Genomic DNA, 18965 nt, shown 5'->3' with positions numbered 1-18965 from the left:
AGTGTGACCAGGTGGCACCTATTGTTGTTGGATTTTGTGGCGCCACATAGTTGTGTACCTGTTTTCAAGCCGCTCTCTCGATTCGAGTCTCGATTTTCTCGCCACAGTTGAATTTTGCATGCGGCTCGTACAACACCTGAACAACAAACGCGGATTCCGTTTCGAGCAACAACAAAAACAGTGAGTGTGTGTTAGTGCTCGTGCGTGTGTAGCGGTGGCTGTTGCAAATTTATTGCTCACCAGGCCAAAAAGAAAAGCGAAAAGGCAGTGAAGTTACCAAAAATAAAATGCGGACCAAAAGCATGGAAGATTTGCGGCAAATGGCCTTTGAACTCGTCCACTGGCTTTGACATCTGTTCGCGATCGGGAATTTTCGAAACTCTCTTTCACACACCGTCTCTCATTCGCTTCTTCTGGGTGCAGAAAACCAGGCCAAAACCATTTTCCAAACGAATTTTTTTCAATTGTGCACTTGTGGCTGTTGGTACATTTTTTCCGATACGTTCTCGCTTTGGTGCATTCCTAAGTAAATGCTACTAATAACAAGAGGAGAAAAAAGAGAAAAAAGGAAGGCAATCCGAAGATTGGCCAAAGAGGTGAAAAAAGTTGCTTGACTTGTTTGACCCGCGTTTGTGTTCCAGTGTGTGTGTGTGGCTGTGTTGTGTGTGTGCGAGCGAGTGCGACTTCTCCTTCTGCTTTTTCCTCTTCTTCGGATTCTTGTTGTTGGCCCAGCCGTATTCTACATAAATTACTGACCAAAATGACACCAAAGAGCCATACAAATGTATTAATAATTTATGCAACCTCCGCTAAGCTGCATAAATCTGTAAAATTATATAATGTGCAGCCAAAAGTTGCGATAAATAAGCAAATAACGGTTGCATATATTTGCTATTAATCATTTTGAGTGCAAAAATTTTTCAATACCGTTCGTTACTCATTAATATTGACCTATTACCAGAGTAATCGTAGGAAAATCGCCATCAAGTTTGCTCTACTTTCGTATAATTACTATTTTATGAGCCACATTTTCACCCATTACATTAATTCAAAATAATTCTGCGGCAGCCTGTGATAAAACAAAGCGAGAAACAATAAAAAAGGGGAAAAGAGAGTGGAGAACAAAGCAGAGATTTCCAGTCTCCAGCCACATTCCATGGTGAGCATGAATCCCCATAAATTCCCAACGAAAGTCTTAACCGAAAATGCTTAAACTTGAAATTTATGTGACAATGGCATTAGGAATTCGAATCTCCAGCACGAAATAATTATATTAGACTTTATTTTCATTTAATAATTTGCATAATTGGGGCCTCGTTTGGAACGCTGTGGGGTACCTTGGCATCTTTCTCATCGCGGTGGGTCGTGCAGTCGGACTAACGGTGCCTAGTAGCCGTGTAGGGGTTACTTTTTGGTCGGAATTTACTACAATGACTTTTAACATGCATCGTATCACGATACCATTAAAATAATAATGATGCTGGCGTTTTTACTTTTGGGGCTACATATTTTAACGTAATTGGCATTTCAGTGTAAACTTAGTTTATATAGTCTCTAAAGACTTTAAGTATCAACTTAAATATAACCAAAAAATTACGCAATATAATTCGTCGAAAATTTAAAAGTCTTAGGACACGAACGTAATTCATTTGTCGTCAAACATTTAAAGTGAAAGCTGTAAATGTATTTAAACCTAAAAGGATAATAACATAATGTGAATAAGCTTGAATATGACATTTTAATTAATTTTTAACAAAATTGTAGTATGCATAATATACACTCATATGTAAACCAGTTGTTTCAGTGGTTTTAGTACAGCTTAGATATTTGCTCTGAAATTCTAATTTAAAATTAAGGTCAAGGCAATTTTAAATATCTTACATCTTACAGCACAGAACAATGAAACAAAGAATTTCAATGAAATGAAATTCCAAGGAAAAACAAAAGACTTAGGACACGAACTTGCGCTGGGTGGGCTATGTCGCCCGTAGAATGGCAATGGGGCTAACGGTGCCACAATGCCGGGAAGGAAGAGGAAGAGCCGGCCACTTTCTAGTCGAACTCGGTGCGCTTTAGTCTAATGATGTCAATTACATCGTGCCACTCGCATTGCGGGCAACAAATGCATGGCGTGCTTATAAGGCGGCAACAATGCGGCTTGCCACAGAAACAACTGCAACTGCAACAAGTGGCTGCGACTTTGGCTTCATTAAAATTGCATTTCGTTTGGCCTGCCTGCATCTTTCTTCTTTCGTCCGCCTTGTTTCCTCTTTCTATTCAATGCTGTTTTCATGTAGCGGCAACTGGAAAATATGTATCTGCACTCCTGTGTTTCATAGCCAGTCAGCAATTTTAATGAGTTTTCCAGAAATTGTACAACATGCCAGTTACGGCTGCGAAAACGCTAGGCCTACGAAACAAAAAACATAAACACCTTTTAGCCGCAACACATCTCATGTTGTGTGATTAATTTTGTTGCCGATTTGTCCGCTAACAAGTGTCCAATGTGTGGAAAAAGACGCGGCCATTTAGGGGGGAAAGTGACAACGAGCAAAACCCTGGGAAACTTTTGGTTTCCAGAAAAAGTGCAATAAGTCAAACAAAAATGTACACTTAGTTATTAATATTTTATTATGGTTTACATAGACAAATGACTTGTATCAGTACATTTCTGATTTATTGAATTCATTAAATTTATGTTGATTCCCTATACTTATGATAAGTATATTTTATATATATGTATTTACGCGCGAAGGCAACCCACCAAGTGCACTTAATCGCAAAATGTAATAAACATAATAATTTATGACTCAATTTCTGCACTGAGAACGCTCCAAATATATTTTTCGGCCTTTTCGGGCAAAGGAAAGGCATCGAAAAAAAAAAAAATCTTAACCAAAATCGGTGCTGTCACGCCCACGTTTCATGCTCGGTGGTTTAATGGGACAGAATCTTGGGAAGGGACAGGACTGAGGCCTCTTTACGCCCAATTTGTCATACATTTCAACAGGTTACGAGATGGCTGAATCGGAGGAGGGGCATTGGGATGCAGTTGGAGCCGGAGCAGGGGCATTATCATCAAAAACCGAACGAAGAAGACGTTGACGATGACGATGAACGCGGTCTGGCAGGAGACCCTTAACGCGGATCAGGAGTTTGGGTATGGGTACGGGGGCATGGTATATGGGTCTGGGTAGGCGTTGTGGTGTGGAATATTTTGAGGCATACCTGGCGGGTCTCATGAAGCGTGAGGAATTTCTCCGATGCCCATCTCCTGCTCCTCCTGCGCCTACCCCTCGTTCCGTTCCAGTTCCTGATCGATTTCGTTGGTGCTGTTCCTTGTTGTCCTTTCTAAGTGAAAAATTATGCAAAAATGTTTCACTTTAATAGCGGAAATCATTTATAGAAGTTGTAATAAAGTCGCAGCATACCCGCTGTCTCCTCTAAACTATCTGAACCATTGGTGGTCATGTTATTTTTTTCGGTTCATGCCGACGAGTCCTCCTTGCTGTTGCCATGATGCCCAGGGCTGAGTTTTGTGCTCGTTAAACGACCGCCAACGTAGCCAAATGCAAGACTGTTGCAACACTTTGTTACTGTGACAGTGGCTTGGCCAGGAAGAGGGGTGTTGGTGATGGTGGAGATGGAGATGGAGATGGAGATGGAGGTGGAGGTGGTGCTGGTGAAGGTGGAGTTGACGCTGGACCCTCCAAAGGGGACTAAGTTAAGGAGAATTTAGTCAACGCTAATGACCTGACAAAAGCAATTCAAAGCGATTCTTGTTGGTGGTGCCGTTGTGGTGTAGCATTTGTTGACTTTTGGCGCAAATAAAGTGTAAGAGTTCATTAGCTACAAAAAGAGATTAAATAGTACGCATTACTCCTTGTTTGCAGCTTTACAAAATGTGTGCTCTGGCATGGTAATAGGGATAACAATAAGTTACATAAAGCAAAAGTAGGATACCATATAAAAAATAAATATCTATGATGTTGCTATATTAAAGAAGGCAAAATATTAACTGAAAAGAAGCCATTCAAGGCTCCTTTTTTACTAGTTAAGCAAACAACAACTTTCTATAACTTTATTTCCACACAACTCAATGAATGTACGAAAGACTTAGGGCACAAACTTGTCCGGTTTGCCAGCAAAAAGTAACAGCAAACATAATCGAAAGCGAAAAATTCGCCCATCCGGAACCCTAGGTATCATAATCCAACTTGTACAGAAAAACCGAGACACTGGCACATAAAAAGCTGCCACCAAGTACAATTATAAAACCATTAAGGCATCTAAATTATCTCATTTGCTATGAGACCGGTCATCATAATCGTTAAAAAGCTGAAAAAAAAACTCGCAATCGCAGAAACGAATGATAATTGTGCCAAAAACAAAAAAAAAAAGAGGAACAAACTAAAGAAATGGCGAACAACAACTACAACAAATGCAAGTAATAAAAGCGAACTGTTAAAAGTGCCGCCACACAGACGCTGACCAATTGATAAGCGCTTTATGACAACCACCTGAATGCATTACGGTTTATGCCACGATTTTTATGCCTATTTGTGGGCAGTTTTGACGACGATAGCAGCGAATTGAGAGCACAGCAATGGTCATAAAAATATGGAAGAGCGCACAATAATGGCCGGTGGTCAATGCATTGTGCACTCAATAAAATTTGATTGTAGAAATTCCAAACCCGCGACTCACTCATTAGAATTCCATGCGAGTTGCGCTGAATAATCAATTCAGCTGGCGGAACGCACCTTTCCAGGGATTCACGCATCCATGGTGACTGCGGTTTTCCTCGGCCTGTCACTCAACGCACTCTTGTTACAAGGCCTAACATTTCAATTAGGGCCGTGCATCTGTGTATCTGAGTATCTATGTATCTATGTATCTATGGCTTCTGGCCACCGCCAATGGAAGCCCATTAAGAGACGCGACGCTCAATGGATCGAATCGCATCTCTTCGCGTTCTGGTAGCTTCCGCCTATGATGAAGGCATTAATTGATTTCGGTGGCTTTTTAATTACAGCCGCTTGTTTGCTTTTCGCAACTTTCTCTCTAGAAGGCGAGCCAATTAAATGATAACAAATTCGAAGGGAAGAGGCGGTTTTTCAATTCCGATGCTGTTGATAGGCAGGCGCCGCTGGCAAGTGAATGGCGCAATCAGAATCTCGCAACCCAAAGCCGACACCCAAACGAAAAACCCCAAGTGGCAAAACAGAATTCTCACCGAAGTTGAGGCCACTGTGCGCCATGGCTTGTCTGCTTACTGGGCGGGGAATTTGGGGGGAAATAGGGGGTTGGGGGCCTGGGGATCGCACAAATTTATGGCCACATTCAATTGTCAAGTTTATGTGACTGCGGCTGAGGATCGGCCAATATTTGCATAAGAGGGGTCCCTTGATTCCCTAGAATTCTCCCTGGCATTTGAAAGTCTCATTGTCAGGGTTTATTCTTTTATTTTCTGAATATATATAGCTGCTCTATAAACAAAACACCAACTACTTCGCTTTTCTTTGCAGAGATACGAAGATCCTAATGTTTCCTCGCTGGCACACAAATGACGAATTATGAGAACATTATAAATTTGCCATTAAACTTTAATGCAAATAATCACGCCGCTGGTAATAATGAGAACAATGCCAAAATTGCCATCGTTGGCGAGCAGCTGCTGAATAAGATGTCGCAGCGGGATTTCTCCGAGGTAAGTCGAAAGGCGAAAGGAAATCGTATTATTGTTTAATTATGCTTTTGCACTGTGGCCGTACAACCCCACCTCAGCCACCGCCCCTCGTCCCAACGAACTATCGAAAAACATGTTTGCCAGCCCGTGTATTTCCAGTTTGCAGTTCAAACACCATGACAATTATTTATGGCCTTCAAATGTATAAAACTTAATCAGGCATTACGCTCGCCGAAAAAAATTTCAACAAAGCGATGAGATGAGGCAGTGGAAATAAGTCAATAAGAAAAAAGAGAGTCTGTGCGCTTTTTGTACTGGGGAACAAAAAAAAAAAAAACAATCAGGGGCAATAATCAAAATGATGGCAAAATGATTTCAATGTTGATTAACTCAGCGGCAAGACTACAAAAGGGCTTAGCTACAAGGGCCAAATTAAACAAAAGCCCAGCCGAGCGGGGAGATAAAAATGCCAAAACGCAAAACCTCAAGCGATTGCGAATGGGAACGGGAATGGGAATGGGAATGGGTCTGACACTGACTCCAAACTCCGACTCCTCCTCTGACCCTGACTCCTTTTCCCTGGGCCCTTTCATCATATTCCGCGCTGTCATGTCATGGGCAAGAACAAAAAAAGATCCAACAACTTGAGGAACAGACGACAACGTCAACGATGTTGGATAAGTTTCAGGCTCTGTCTCTGCGACGGACCAGTCCAGAATTCGGAATCCAGAAGATCAGGGAGTCCAGCGTCCAGCATCCAGATTCAGACCCCTGCGGCCTGTCTCGCCGACTGACTGGCATTCGAGTGTCCCTTTTTGCCAGCTAGACAGACGATAGGAAGTGACCAATCCCCTGCCCATTCCCAGATCCCAATCCCGTTCCCCACAGTTTCTGCAATCAGAGAAGCGTGGCCAGGAATTTCGGGTTGGTGGTCAGCGAAGTGGGGGAATCGGCAGCTAAATGAGTGCATAAATTCCAGACTAATGTCGATTTCGATTAAGTCTAAACAGACAAATATTTAAAGGTTACCCGCTGATGGTCATATAAAATAAAATCTTGAGTTTAAGTTCGCTTTTACTGCGAAGATACAGGACTACTCCATAATAATGTTATGTTTGCAACTCAAGCCTGTTCTTAATAAGCTTTTATATTTGTTTTATAATTATGTTTATATGCAGTTAGTATATTAATGTATATGCATCTTTTGAGCTCACTAAGTGGAATACAATCTAAATTAAGACCATATATTAAACACAAAAAGCGGTGTCTAATAAAATGAAAAGTTTAATGCCTGGATTAAATTTCTAAGAGGCCCAACTTCCTGCCTACGCTGCAATGGGATAATCGGAGATTAGGCGCGGTTTTCCAAAGTGGCAGAGATTCGGAGGAGCTCAGCCCGCAGCTAATTATTTTATTACGCGTTAAATTGCAACAAAATTCTCGAGCTGAGCGCAAAACATGCCAATGTGCGCCACGAGCAATCGTGAAATTGTTTGCATTCCAATGCGGCTGACTTTATCGATGCTCCAGCCTCTGGGGCTAACACACATATACTCGTACATATGTGTGGACAAAAAGCCAACTTGGCCAACACACATACTAGCCCGTTTGGTTCCAGGCGGCAGCCCGAGTGCATCTATGGGTGCCACTTTTTGTCTTACTGAGCGCTCACTTTATTTTTCTCTGCGCTTTTTTTTTTTTTTTTTTGCTTTGGCTGCTGGGCGGACAGCCAGGAAAACGGCGACCAGTTCTCGAATCGCAGGTTTTTCTCTTGCATTCCTGAATTCCAACCGCCGACTTGCAACTTCCTTTCTCTACCCGCTTTTCTCCCTTTCTCATTGCATAAAATTCTTGTCCGTCTTTGACTATTTTCTAAAATGCTGCTATTGCACGGTTGGCCCAAGTTGGCTGCTGCAGTTGCTGTTGGCCATGTTGGTGCGGCAACAGCAACAGCAACTGCAACTGCTGCAACTGTTGCTGCTGCTGCCAATTTAGCTGGAATTGGCGAAGCGAGATAGCCAGACTATCACTTTACATGACTTCTCTATGTGCCATTTGGGCGCCAATTCCTAAATTGACATACACAGCACGGTGTGCAACAAAAAACGGAGCGAAAGGGCAGAAAATCCAGAAAAAGATCCACTGAGATTTTGTGCGCTGCGGTAAGGAAAGAAAGGTAGTTAATTAGGAGATACAAATACAGAAAAGTGCCTCCAGTGATCTTGTAACTGATCCGGAGTTCATCCAGCAACAGCAAGAAATGCCTCGTGGTCAATAAAAGCGGTAGCCAGTTACTTAAAAGATACTTAATTCATTAGAGAAACCGTTTTTATATGATTTTTAAGGATGCTTTCACGAGTTTTCAGCTCACCAAAAAGTGGGCTTAAACCGTAAAATAAATAATAAAACATAGTAAGCACTTCCCCTAAAGGTATACTTACTTGAAAGTAATGTCCACCATCTGTCATCGCTGGATCACGGAATACTCATACCTCTGCAGCATTCCCACAGTCCGAGCTTATCCCTATCCTAAGCCATCGACATTCCGGCTGAAGTTCGGACTGACTGCTATTATTATTATTATTTTAGTCAAAGTGATAACATCTGCTAATGCCATTCCGTCTGAATTCCCAGAGCGGCGCTCCCTGCCGCCGGAGATCTTCTTCGTTGGCCATTTGGAGGGCATGTTCCTGCACTCTGTGCGTGTTATTTGACTTTGACCATTGGCAACAGAACCGCCATATCATGTCTGCGAGATCTACTCGGCTAGCACCGCCAACGCTCCGAAGATGAAGAGTCCACGTTCGGTTTGGAAAGGGTCTATTCACTAAGTCAGAAGTTGGACTTAGTAACTTGGTATCATATGTATTTATTTTTCATTTTCAATAACAATATCTAATATTCTAGTGTATTTAGCGATTCGGTTTCCATGCGCTCTCCTTTTTTCGGTGCTTCCCTTATTTTAGTTTTGTTTTCTTTTTTATTTTTTTGGCAACGCCCTCTTCATTTGAGCCTTATCGCTGGGGCCAAGTCCGTTTTGGCCGGCTTTTATAGGCAGCATAAAACGAAAATTGCGTTCTGCATCTGTCAGATACTTTGTTGCAGGCTGATTTATTCGGAGCTCGAAGAGGTCTCGGCCAGAAGGCCAATCTAGCCAAGGTATCCACCGAGACTCACGCCTCGCCAGCTGGCCACGTTTCCTATCAAGGACTGGCCAACTGGGCACTCGGTCGCCGTCTCAGTGCTGGCCTAATGCATTTGCATACTCATTGCATTTAATTGCTTCAAAAAATATGTAAAAATTTCCACGTCGTTGTCACGGTCTCGTCTCTCAACGTCCCGGCAATGTGGATGTGGCCGTGACCATGGCCATCGGTGGCCTATGCCAAAAAAGGCCACAGATCCACAGCTACTCAGCTAGTAAGCTACTGATTCACCAGCAGCATAGTCGTGGTCGTCTGTTCAGTTCAGTTCTTGGGCCACGAATTCGTGGAATTGCTTCCGCATTTGATGGCCTGGCCAGCGAACAGGATCGGGAGCTGCGAGCTGGGAGCTTGGAGCTGTGAGCAGTGGGAGCTGTGAACAGCAGTTGGCCGGGAAACGTGACTCGGTGGCCGCATACCTGTGTTCCGAGGGCAGGCGACTTGACTTGGCCGCCAAGCTGGTGCGTCGGCATTTAACATAATTACAACCCACCGACGGACCGCACTGTGAGTCAGCCAGTCGGCGTGGTTTACCTGGAAATAAAGGTCCTACGGGATACGTTGAAGATTAGGAACAAAATAGAGGCAGGGTAATTTAAAAATCATTAAACTTCCTTTTCAGCTGCCATATGCATATGTATATGTTTTCATTCCATTTGATCAAGTATCTTTAGTTTTCTCCTCTGAAAAATGCCACTCAAGCCCACTGTACTTCCCAATAACAGCGGCAGATGTGCAATCATACAGACTCTTCCCTCAATTCTGTAAATCCCCACCTGGCACTCCTGGCACCGCCTGCTCCTCCACTTTTGTACAGTTGTGTTTATTGCTCTACTTAGGCCATCGCATTGAGGAATGCTCCTCATCCCAGTAATTTGGCCATAATCAATGCTAACTCTAATCGGTTACACGCAGAGAAAAAATCATATCATCTCCTCCTAAGAAACCTGAATAATTATAATATATATAATTAAAACACACATGCTTACTTGCTTGAAATCTTTTTCATTCGCAGAATGAGCCGGAATGCACGCCGGAGTTGCCCGCTGCAAACCGTGCCCTCTTCCTGGAGAAGGTGCGTCAATCGAATGCCGCCTGCCAGAGCGGTGACTTCGCTACAGCCGTGCTGCTCTACACGGATGCACTGCAGCTGGATCCGGGCAACCACATCCTGTACAGCAATCGATCGGCTGCGTTGCTGAAACAGGGTCAATTCACAGCCGCTTTGCAGGATGCGACGCAGGCGAGAGATTTGTGTCCGCAATGGCCAAAAGCGTACTTCCGTCAGGGCGTGGCATTGCAGTGCCTCGGTCGTTATGGTGAGGCTCTGGCTGCTTTCGCCTCCGGATTGGCCCAGGAACCGAGCAACAAGCAGCTGATGGGTGGCCTGGTCGAAGCGTCATTGAAGAGTCCTTTGCGTGCGGCACTGGAGCCCACGTTGCAGCAATTGCGCACCATGCAGTTGCAGGAGTCGCCATTTGTGGTCAGTTCTGTGGTGGGTCAGGAGCTCCTACAGGCGACACAGTATCCGGCGGCGGTGACTGTTCTGGAGGCTGCTCTTCGCATCGGCAGTTGCTCCCTGAAACTGAGGGGTTCTGTCTTCAGCGCCTTGAGTTCCGCGCACTGGGCTCTGAATCAGTTGGATCAGGCTATTGGCTATATGCAGCAGGATCTGGCGGTGGCAAAATCCTTGGGAGATACCGCAGGCGAGTGTCGGGCACATGGCAATCTTGGTTCGGCCTACTTCAGTCAAGGAGCCCACAAGGAGGCACTCACAGCGCATCGCTATCAACTCGTCCTGGCGATGAAGTGCAAGGATACTCAGGCGGCAGCCGCAGCCTTGACCTCACTGGGACACGTGTACACGGCTAGCGGGGATTACCCCAATGCCCTGGCCTCCCACAAACAGTGTGTGCAGCTCTTCAAGCAACTGGGAGATCGATTGCAGGAGGCTCGGGAGATTGGCAACGTGGGAGCGGTTTACTTGGCTCTCGGAGAATGTGAAGCCGCCTTGGACTGCCATTCGCAGCACTTAAGACTAGCACGCAAGTTGCACGACCAGGTGGAAGAGGCCAGGGCGTACTCCAATCTGGGATCTGCTCATCACCAGCGGCGTCAGTTCACCCAGGCGGCTGCCTGTCACGAGCAGGTGCTCCGGATTGCCCAAGCTCTGGGAGATCGATCCATGGAGGCGGCTGCCTACGCGGGCTTGGGCCATGCGGCGCGTTGTGCCGGTGATGCCAGTGCCTCCAAAAGATTCCACGAACGCCAGTTGGCAATGGCATTGGCAGCGAGAGATAAACTGGGCGAGGGCAGAGCATGCTCCAATCTCGGTATTGTCTACCAGATGCTTGGATCCCACGATGCTGCTTTGAAACTGCATCAGGCTCATCTCGGGATTGCCCGCTCCCTGGGCGATCGAACGGGCATGGGCAAAGCCTACGGGAACATGGCCAGGATGGCCCACATGGCTGGATCCTACGAGGCGGCGGTGAAGTACCACAAGCAGGAACTGGCCATCAATCAGGCGATGAACGATCGCAGTGCTGAGGCGGCCACTCATGGCAATCTGGCCGTAGCCTATCAGGCACTTGGTGCCCATGATGCAGCCTTGACCCACTATCGAGCGCATCTTGCCACCGCAAGATCCTTGAAGGATACGGCTGGAGAGGCGTGTGCCCTGCTTAACCTGGGCAACTGCCTGAGTGGAAGACAGGAGTATGAGGAGGCGGTGCCTCATTACGAGAGTTACCTGATGCTCGCCCAGGAACTGGGTGACGTTGCTGCCGAGGGTAAGGCGTGTCATCTACTCGGCTACGCCCACTTCTCGCTGGGCAATTATCGGGCGGCTGTGAGGTACTACGACCAGGATCTGGCCCTGGCCAAGGATGCCCAACATCGACCGAACATGGGCAGGGCGTACTGCAATCTGGGACTGGCTCATCTGGCCCTGGGACACACTGCTGCGGCGTTGGAATGTCAGCAGCTGTTTCTAGCAGTGGCCCATGCCACCAATCAACTGCCAGCCAAGTTTAGAGCATTGGGCAATATTGGTGATATCTTGATACGAACGGGATCACATGAGGTAAATAAGAGATTCCCCCTATTCCCTTAGAGAATCATTCTTAAATCCTTTTCTCGTTCTTTCTAGGAGGCCATTAAGTTATATCAACGCCAGTTGGCTTTAGCCAGAGCTGCTGGAGATCGTTCCATGGAGGCAGCTGCTTGTGGAGCTCTGGGATTGGCCCACCGACTGATGCGACGTTGGGACAAAGCATTGGGTCATCACACCCAGGAGTTGACGCTGCGCCAGGAGCTGGGTGACTTGTCCGGCGAATGTCGTGCCCATGGACACTTGGGAGCCGTGCACATGGCCCTGTGCAGTTGGACGAATGCGGTGAAGTGCTATCAGGAGCAATTGGAACGGGCTCAGGAGCAAAGGGATGCTGCAGTGGAGGCCCAAGCGCATGGCAATCTGGGCATTGCTCGACTGAACATGGCCCACTATGAGGCGGCCATTGGCTGCCTGGAGGCGCAATTGGGAACCCTGGAACGCGTATCCCTGCCCTCCACTCAAGCGGATCGTGCGCGAGCGTTGGGTCATTTGGGTGATTGCTATGCCGCTCTAGGAGATTATGAGGAGGCTCTAAAGTGTCACGACCGTCAGCTTCAGCTAGCCTTGGGTTTGACCAGCCATCGGGATCAGGAGCGCGCCTATCGAGGATTGGGTCAAGCCAGAAGAGCACTGGGTCAATTGCCCGCCGCTCTGGTTTGCCTTGAAAAACGTCTGGTGGTCGCCCACGAACTGCATAGCCCAGAGATCAAAGCATTAGCCTATGGTGACTTGGGTCACGTTCATGCCGCCCTCGGGAATCATGCCCAGGCTTTGAACTGCTTGGAGCATCAGCGTGAGTTGGCACAGGGTCTGCAGGATCGAGCTCTGGAATCGGATGCCATGTGTGCCCTCGGGCAGGTGCAACAGCGAATGGGGCAGCATGCGCAAGCATTGGAGCTGCACCGGCAGGATCTGGAGATTTGCACAGAACTCTCTGCTCCCGCCTTGCAAGCCAGAGCTTTGAGTAATCTTGGATCCGTCCACGAATCCCTGGGCCAGCAGGCAGAAGCCCTCAAGTGCTACGAACGGCAATTGGAGTTGAGTACGGATCGCCTGGCAAAGGCGATGGCATGCCTGGCATTGGGAAGGGTTCACCACCAGCTGGAACAGCACAATCAAGCGGTGGACTATCTGCGGCAAGGATTAGCAAGTGCTCAGACCACGGGGAAGTCAGAGGAGGAAGCGAAGATAAGACATCAATTAGGTAAGTGGGAAGTAGAAGAGATTTATGACCATTTTTAAACTTTCTCTGGATCTCCCCCGTAGGTCTTGCCCTTCGATCCTCTGGCGATGCCGAAGGAGCCCACATTCAACTAGAGACTGCCGCCCAACTGCTGGAGTCCGTGCGCCATGAACAGCGAAGTCCGGAGACGCGCCAGGCCCTCTACGATCTGCAGACCACTTGCTATCAACTGCTTCAAGTTCTCCTCGTGGCACTGAATCGCAATGAGGATGCCCTGGTGGCCGCCGAGCGATGCAAGGCACGCGGCGGAGCGGAAGCCGTGAGTGGAGAGGGCTCCAAGGTTCCGTTGGCCGACAGCGAGTCCATTCAGGAGACAGTAGACCGTGGTCGCACGACCGTACTTTACTACAGCTTGGCTGGTGATCAACTCTTCTCCTGGCTGCTGGAACCACATGTTGGCATTGTACGTTTCCATGCTGCCAAGATCGATGCCCACAGTCTGCAGCTTCCGTTGTCCCTCAGCGAAGAAGAGGAGGAGGAGGAGGATTTGGAGATGGAGAGGGAACTTAAGTTAAACAGGGATCAGAATCAGGAGCAGGCTGAAGACCAGGGAACATCCAATAAGGCAAATCGATTACTGGAACGTTATATGAGCTTGGTAAGAGATAATCTGGGTGTGAACTCCCAGAGTCTCCTTCACGAAGGTGATGGTAGTGGATGGCGTGCCAGCACGGAACAACTGCTGGAGGATCTGCCCGGTGCTGGAGGTTCTGGCGGAGGAGGCTTCCTTCGCATGGTTAGCCGCAATCAACTACTCAACTCCTCGAACTACTCGTTGAGTTCGCTTTTCTCGGTGGGATCGGTCGGTGGCTCAGTGGCCAGCCTGCAAGGCTCTACGCGATCCGTTGGCAGTCGAAGTTCGCGGAGAGCTCCTGGGTTGCCGGTTTGGCGGGGACCATCCTGCCTGCACATCCTGTACAATCTTCTCTTAGCGCCATTTGATGATCTCTTGCCCGCTGGAGAAGCAGATACCAACCGACAGGGCAGAAGGGAGTTGGTCCTGGTATTAGATAGTTCGCTATATCTGGTACCATTTGCCATTCTAAGAGCAGCTCAAGAGGATGGAGAATACTTGTGTGAGAGGTGTGCGATTCTTACAGCTCCCTCACTGCAATCTATGCGCAGTCGTCCGAGGATCAGAAGGGATCGAGCTCGCCCACCCAAGGCTCTTGTGGTTGGAGGTCCCCGTATCCCATCCAATCTCGCCGAACTCTGGGGTTGGGCAGGAGCTGAATCGCCAGCAGCCTTGCAGGAGGCCGCCATGGTGGCTGATATGCTTCAGGCCACCGCACTGGCCGGGTCCAATGCCACCAAGGAGTCAGTGCTGGCGGAGCTTCCCTCCGCCGAGTGCGTTCACTTTGCGGCGAATATAAGCTGGCAGTTGGGAGCAGTGGTCCTGAGTCCCGGCGATGTGGTTACGGCTGAACAGCAGGAGCAAAAGGAGCCGCACGAACCCCAGATGACTGATTTCACCTTGGCAGCTGGAGAATTGCGACAGCTGCGTCTGAGTGCTCGCCTAGTGGTCCTGAGTTCATATCACTCCGTGGAACCCATCACCGGAGACGGAGTGGCACAACTGGCAGGCGGTTGGCTTTTAGCCGGAGCCGGAGTCGTGCTTATATCGCTCTGGCCAGTTCCGGAAACAGCGGCCAAGATTCTACTGCGCGCATTCTACTCTGCCTTGTTGCAGGGTGCCCGAGCAGCCCGGTAAGTAATCATTGTATTCTCAATTAGAATCGCAATACTAATGATTTTTATTTGTTGCAGCGCCCTGGCGGAAGCCATGCAAACAGTCCAGCACACCAAGCACTTTGCTCATCCGGCCAACTGGGCCGGTTTCCTACTGGTGGGCAGCAATATCCGGCTATCGAACAAGGTGGCCATGGGCCATGCCCTTTGCGAACTACTCCGAACTCCTGAACGTTGTCGAGATGCACTGCGCGTCTGCCTGCACCTGGTGGAGAAGAGTTTGCAGCGGATTCACCGCGGCCAGAAGAATGCCATGTACACCACTCAGCAGAGCATAGAGAATAAAGCTGGACCGGTTGCCGGCTGGAAGGATCTGCTGATGGCAGTGGGCTTCCGCGTCGAGCCGGCCGCCAATGGTATTCCGGCCAGCGTTTTCTTCCCCCAAGCGGATCCCGAGGAACGACTGGCCCAGTGCTCAGCCAGTCTCCAGGCTCTTCTTGCCCTGACTCCAGCTACGCTCCAAGCTCTAGGCAAACTGGTCCATGTGAATAGTGCCGAATATGCGGGCGACATCATAGCAGTGGTGCGCAATATCCTAGCCCAGTTTCCGGGCTCCAATCCCGCCACCGGTTCAAGTTCCACCAAATCGGATGCCATCGCCGAGACTTGCTTTATTGAGATGCCGCTGAGTGTAAGACTCTGGAGAGTAGCCGGGTGCCATGAACTGCTCGCCTCCGTCGGCTTTGATCTTACGGAGGTGGGTGCGGACCAAGTGATCCTGCGCACCGGAAAACAGGCAAATCGCCGGCAGTGCCAGTTTGTGTTGCAAGCACTTCTAGCCTTGTTTGGTAAGTAATGCAGCATTACCTATGGCTAGAATGGTGATAATAATAATTTCCTCACCTTAGACACCCGTGAGGCTCCCAAGAACTTGGGATTGGATAGAGACTCTGATCACAGTAGTAGCTGTGAGTCTCTGGCAGAACCGGAAATGGACGTGGCGACAATTCCGCCTGCGTCCAGCAGCACTCCCTCCGTAAATGGAGGTAACAAGGCACCATTGCCCTTGCATCCACGCAGTGCCTTCATCTCATATGTACGACGTCGTGGAGAACCTGATGGTGGACGAACTGATGCCATTGGCGGTGCAGGAAGTGGCGCACTGGACTCCAGTCTTGCCAACACCACCGACAGTGAGCATTCCCTGTCGGATGGCTATGTCACTCAACCTGGCTTTGGTTTAACCAATCCTCGGCTTGGTTATGCCAGCATGCGTGCTCCCGTTCGCGTTTCCCGACCTGGTGGAGGTGGCGAGAGCGATGCAGCCTTTACTCCCAGTCCACCAGTGACCGATCCGAGCTTATCACTGGCACTGGCTCATCAGACGCGCATTAGAAGTCTCTACTCCCAGACCAGTTCAGCGGCAATAGTTCCACCGGCAGCCACGAACCTAAATAGAAGACCGGATAGTTCTAGCTCGGCCAGCAGTACCACCGATTGGGAGGGATCTGGGCATGCTACGGTACTGAGACGTGGAGTTAGTGCAGCAATACCCCAACAGCAGCCACCATTACCACCACCACGCCCACCAACGTTCCACAATTTGAGCGTGGGTGCAGGTGGACGCAGCAAACCCAAGATCAAATTGGGTAGTGCTCAGAGCTCTCTTGCTGCGCGGGTTAACAAAGAGCATGCTCTCTTCATGGACCGGCTGAGTGTGAGGACGGAGTTAAGTGCACCTGGTAGTGGAAATGCCATGACTAGTGGAACTGCTGCAAGAAAGCCCCTTGCTCTGCCCGAGGAGGAGGATGTTTCCAATGTTGTCTTCAATCCATCCAGCTTGTACTTTTCGCAGACGGACTCTGATCTGCTTAACGAACCCAAGCAGGAGGAGACTCCTCCGCCTTCCAAGTCGAGTACCAAGAGCCTGCAAGACAGCATGATGCGCCACATGAATCGCGAACTGACTCCAAGCATTTCGGAAATGTATCACGACCGAAATGTGGGCTTAGGATTGGCTCCACCTCTGTCCAAGCTTTTGTTGAGTCCCAACTATGAGGAACAGGAGGTAGTGTCCATAACCGAGGCCTGTCCACAGTCGGGTGCTAATCTCAAGACTCTGGTGGACGCTGTCAGCGAGTTGGAGCTGAGTGGCAGCTCATCCGGAGCCACTATGCCCACGGTGGTGGGTGGAGGAACCAATGAAGTGGAGGGCACTTCGGGTACGTCCGCAGAAGCCACGTGTCCCATTTGTGGTGAGCCCGCCGACGTCATCTGCCGCTGCAAGGCGGTCACCATTCAGAAGAAGAGCATCCTTAAGCCCTGGCTAAGCAATGTGCCGGATAGCAGTTTGGTGCAGGCCAGCGAACTGACCACAGCCGATATATTGGAGCGCCGTCTAGAGATTCACACGGCCACGAGTTCCGAGCTCCGCTCAGCAGCTCCATACTCCGTGGATCTTTCTAGACGTGATGAAGGCGATGGGCGATCGGTAGCCGATTCTCAATGCAGCAGCAACTACAAACGAGTGCTGGCCAGTGCATCCGGAGGAGCCCTTAGCTTGGCGGGGATTGGAAAAGGAAGCGAAGCGGAAGCGCAGAGTGCTTCCTCGGGGGCAACGTGCTCCTCTGCTCGCCTTGTCTAGACCTATTCGATTCCTCGTTGTATTCAATTACTAAATATATTTATATCCTTGATAGTCTTCAATAAACTGATTTTAGGCATAACTTATATTCATAACCAAGCCACTGATTAAAATTTATTCAACTATGTAAGGTCTACAATAAGATCCCCCTAAGTTAATAGGATTTTTAGAATATGACTTAGCAAAAATAAACTGTTATACTGAATATCTGCAAATGAAAATGTTGTTTTATTTAATATTATTCATATTCCTGAAAAGAATTCCGCTCGAATCTCTTGTCGATATCCCACTTAGTAACCTTTTCCATTAAATTTATTAAACGAAAAAAGAATTTACCGATGCGTGTGAAAGCATAGAATGTTTTCTGGGATTTGGTAACTAATGTAACTAATTTTATTTTGTTTTACTTAGTTTTTACAGGTTTTAATAATTTATCTTTTCAGTGTGATTTTCTGTTTTATAATTTATTTAGTAATATAGCTGCAATAATATAGCTGCATTTGTTTGTTTTTTTTTTTTGTATATATATATAAATATGTATGGATCTTTACTTTACAATTCTTAAATGTTAACTACGCCAAATCTTGTATTATTTTTTTTGTTTTTTGTCGTTTGTGTGCCATTGAATATGCTTGCAGGACTCCTACGATAAACTTCCATAATTAGTATATAGCTACAATATATTTATATCAATGTGTATATTCAAAATGTGAAATAAAAAACTGTATTTAAAAATATTTTTACTTTGTGTTCCTCTTTTTGTTTAGTATAATTCACACTTTTGTTTGCCATTGAATCCATCAACCTTAGCGGTTTGTTGGCCTTACATACTATCATTTTAAATATTGTGTGTATTCAATGCATGATTTAGCGTATAATAATTGTATAAATTACTAATATAAATTAAGCACTCAAAATTGCAGCTGCTTCAAATGCTGGCACGTCACAAACATCGAACGCCGTGCTGTGCTTTTGGGCTTGAGAGCAGCATCAAATCATTCACATAATACCCATATAATTATTTCGTTATTTTTTATGCACTTTTTACAAAACTTTCATCTCCCAACCCCTATAATACTCTAGTCATAGCAAAATAATAAATAATGAGTAGCAGTTAGTTGGTAGGCAAAGCTGCTGGCTAGGCTAACACAAACAGGGACTACATATAAAAAGCGAAATCTAGGCATTGGCGTGATTCGTTTTCCATTTTATTTTAGCTAAAAAGTCGAAAGCAGCAAGCATATATAAACCGTACATAGTTCAATTGTGGCTGGAAGTAAATACATTTAAATAATATTAGGCGTATCTCTAATGCGTAGAGTGCCAAACTGTGTCGTAAAAAGAAAACTATCTCTGAATCCATTTGTACAGTACTCTCGAAT

General features: G+C 47.3%; 1 protein-coding gene across 3 annotated transcripts; it reads left to right on the top strand.

Moving 5' to 3' along the window:
- The first annotated feature begins 62 nt into the window (after positions 1–62).
- On the top strand, positions 63–18860 carry LOC6737286 (tetratricopeptide repeat protein 28). Of its 3 annotated transcripts, XM_016169939.3 has the most exons (8): positions 63–180; positions 1069–1159; positions 5529–5710; positions 9908–11977; positions 12044–13211; positions 13274–14957; positions 15018–15787; positions 15848–18860. In XM_016169939.3, exons 3-8 carry the CDS (start codon positions 5567–5569, stop codon positions 17581–17583), a joined length of 7572 nt encoding a protein of 2523 aa, XP_016031003.1. In that variant the 5' UTR covers positions 63–180; positions 1069–1159; positions 5529–5566; the 3' UTR covers positions 17584–18860. The 3 variants fall into 3 exon arrangements, with proteins under 3 accessions (XP_016031003.1, XP_016031005.1, XP_039149280.1); XM_016169941.3 differs by lacking the exon at positions 1069–1159; XM_039293346.2 differs by lacking the exon at positions 1069–1159 and having other exon boundaries at positions 63–596.
- The last annotated feature ends 105 nt before the right edge of the window (positions 18861–18965 follow it).

This window comes from Drosophila simulans, chromosome 3L (genome assembly GCF_016746395.2).
Source record: "Drosophila simulans strain w501 chromosome 3L, Prin_Dsim_3.1, whole genome shotgun sequence".
NCBI classification, from domain to species: domain Eukaryota; kingdom Metazoa; phylum Arthropoda; class Insecta; order Diptera; family Drosophilidae; genus Drosophila; species Drosophila simulans.
This window is presented reverse-complemented; position numbering and strand designations above follow the sequence as displayed.

Coding starts and splice junctions, on each gene's coding strand:
- LOC6737286 (XM_016169941.3), top strand. CDS start 5,567: ATGACGAATTATGAGAACATTATAAATTTGCCATTAAACTTTAATGCA. Junction 5,711..9,907: donor CGCAGCGGGATTTCTCCGAG/GTAAGTCGAAAG, acceptor TTTCATTCGCAG/AATGAGCCGGAATGCACGCC. Junction 11,978..12,043: donor TACGAACGGGATCACATGAG/GTAAATAAGAGA, acceptor CGTTCTTTCTAG/GAGGCCATTAAGTTATATCA.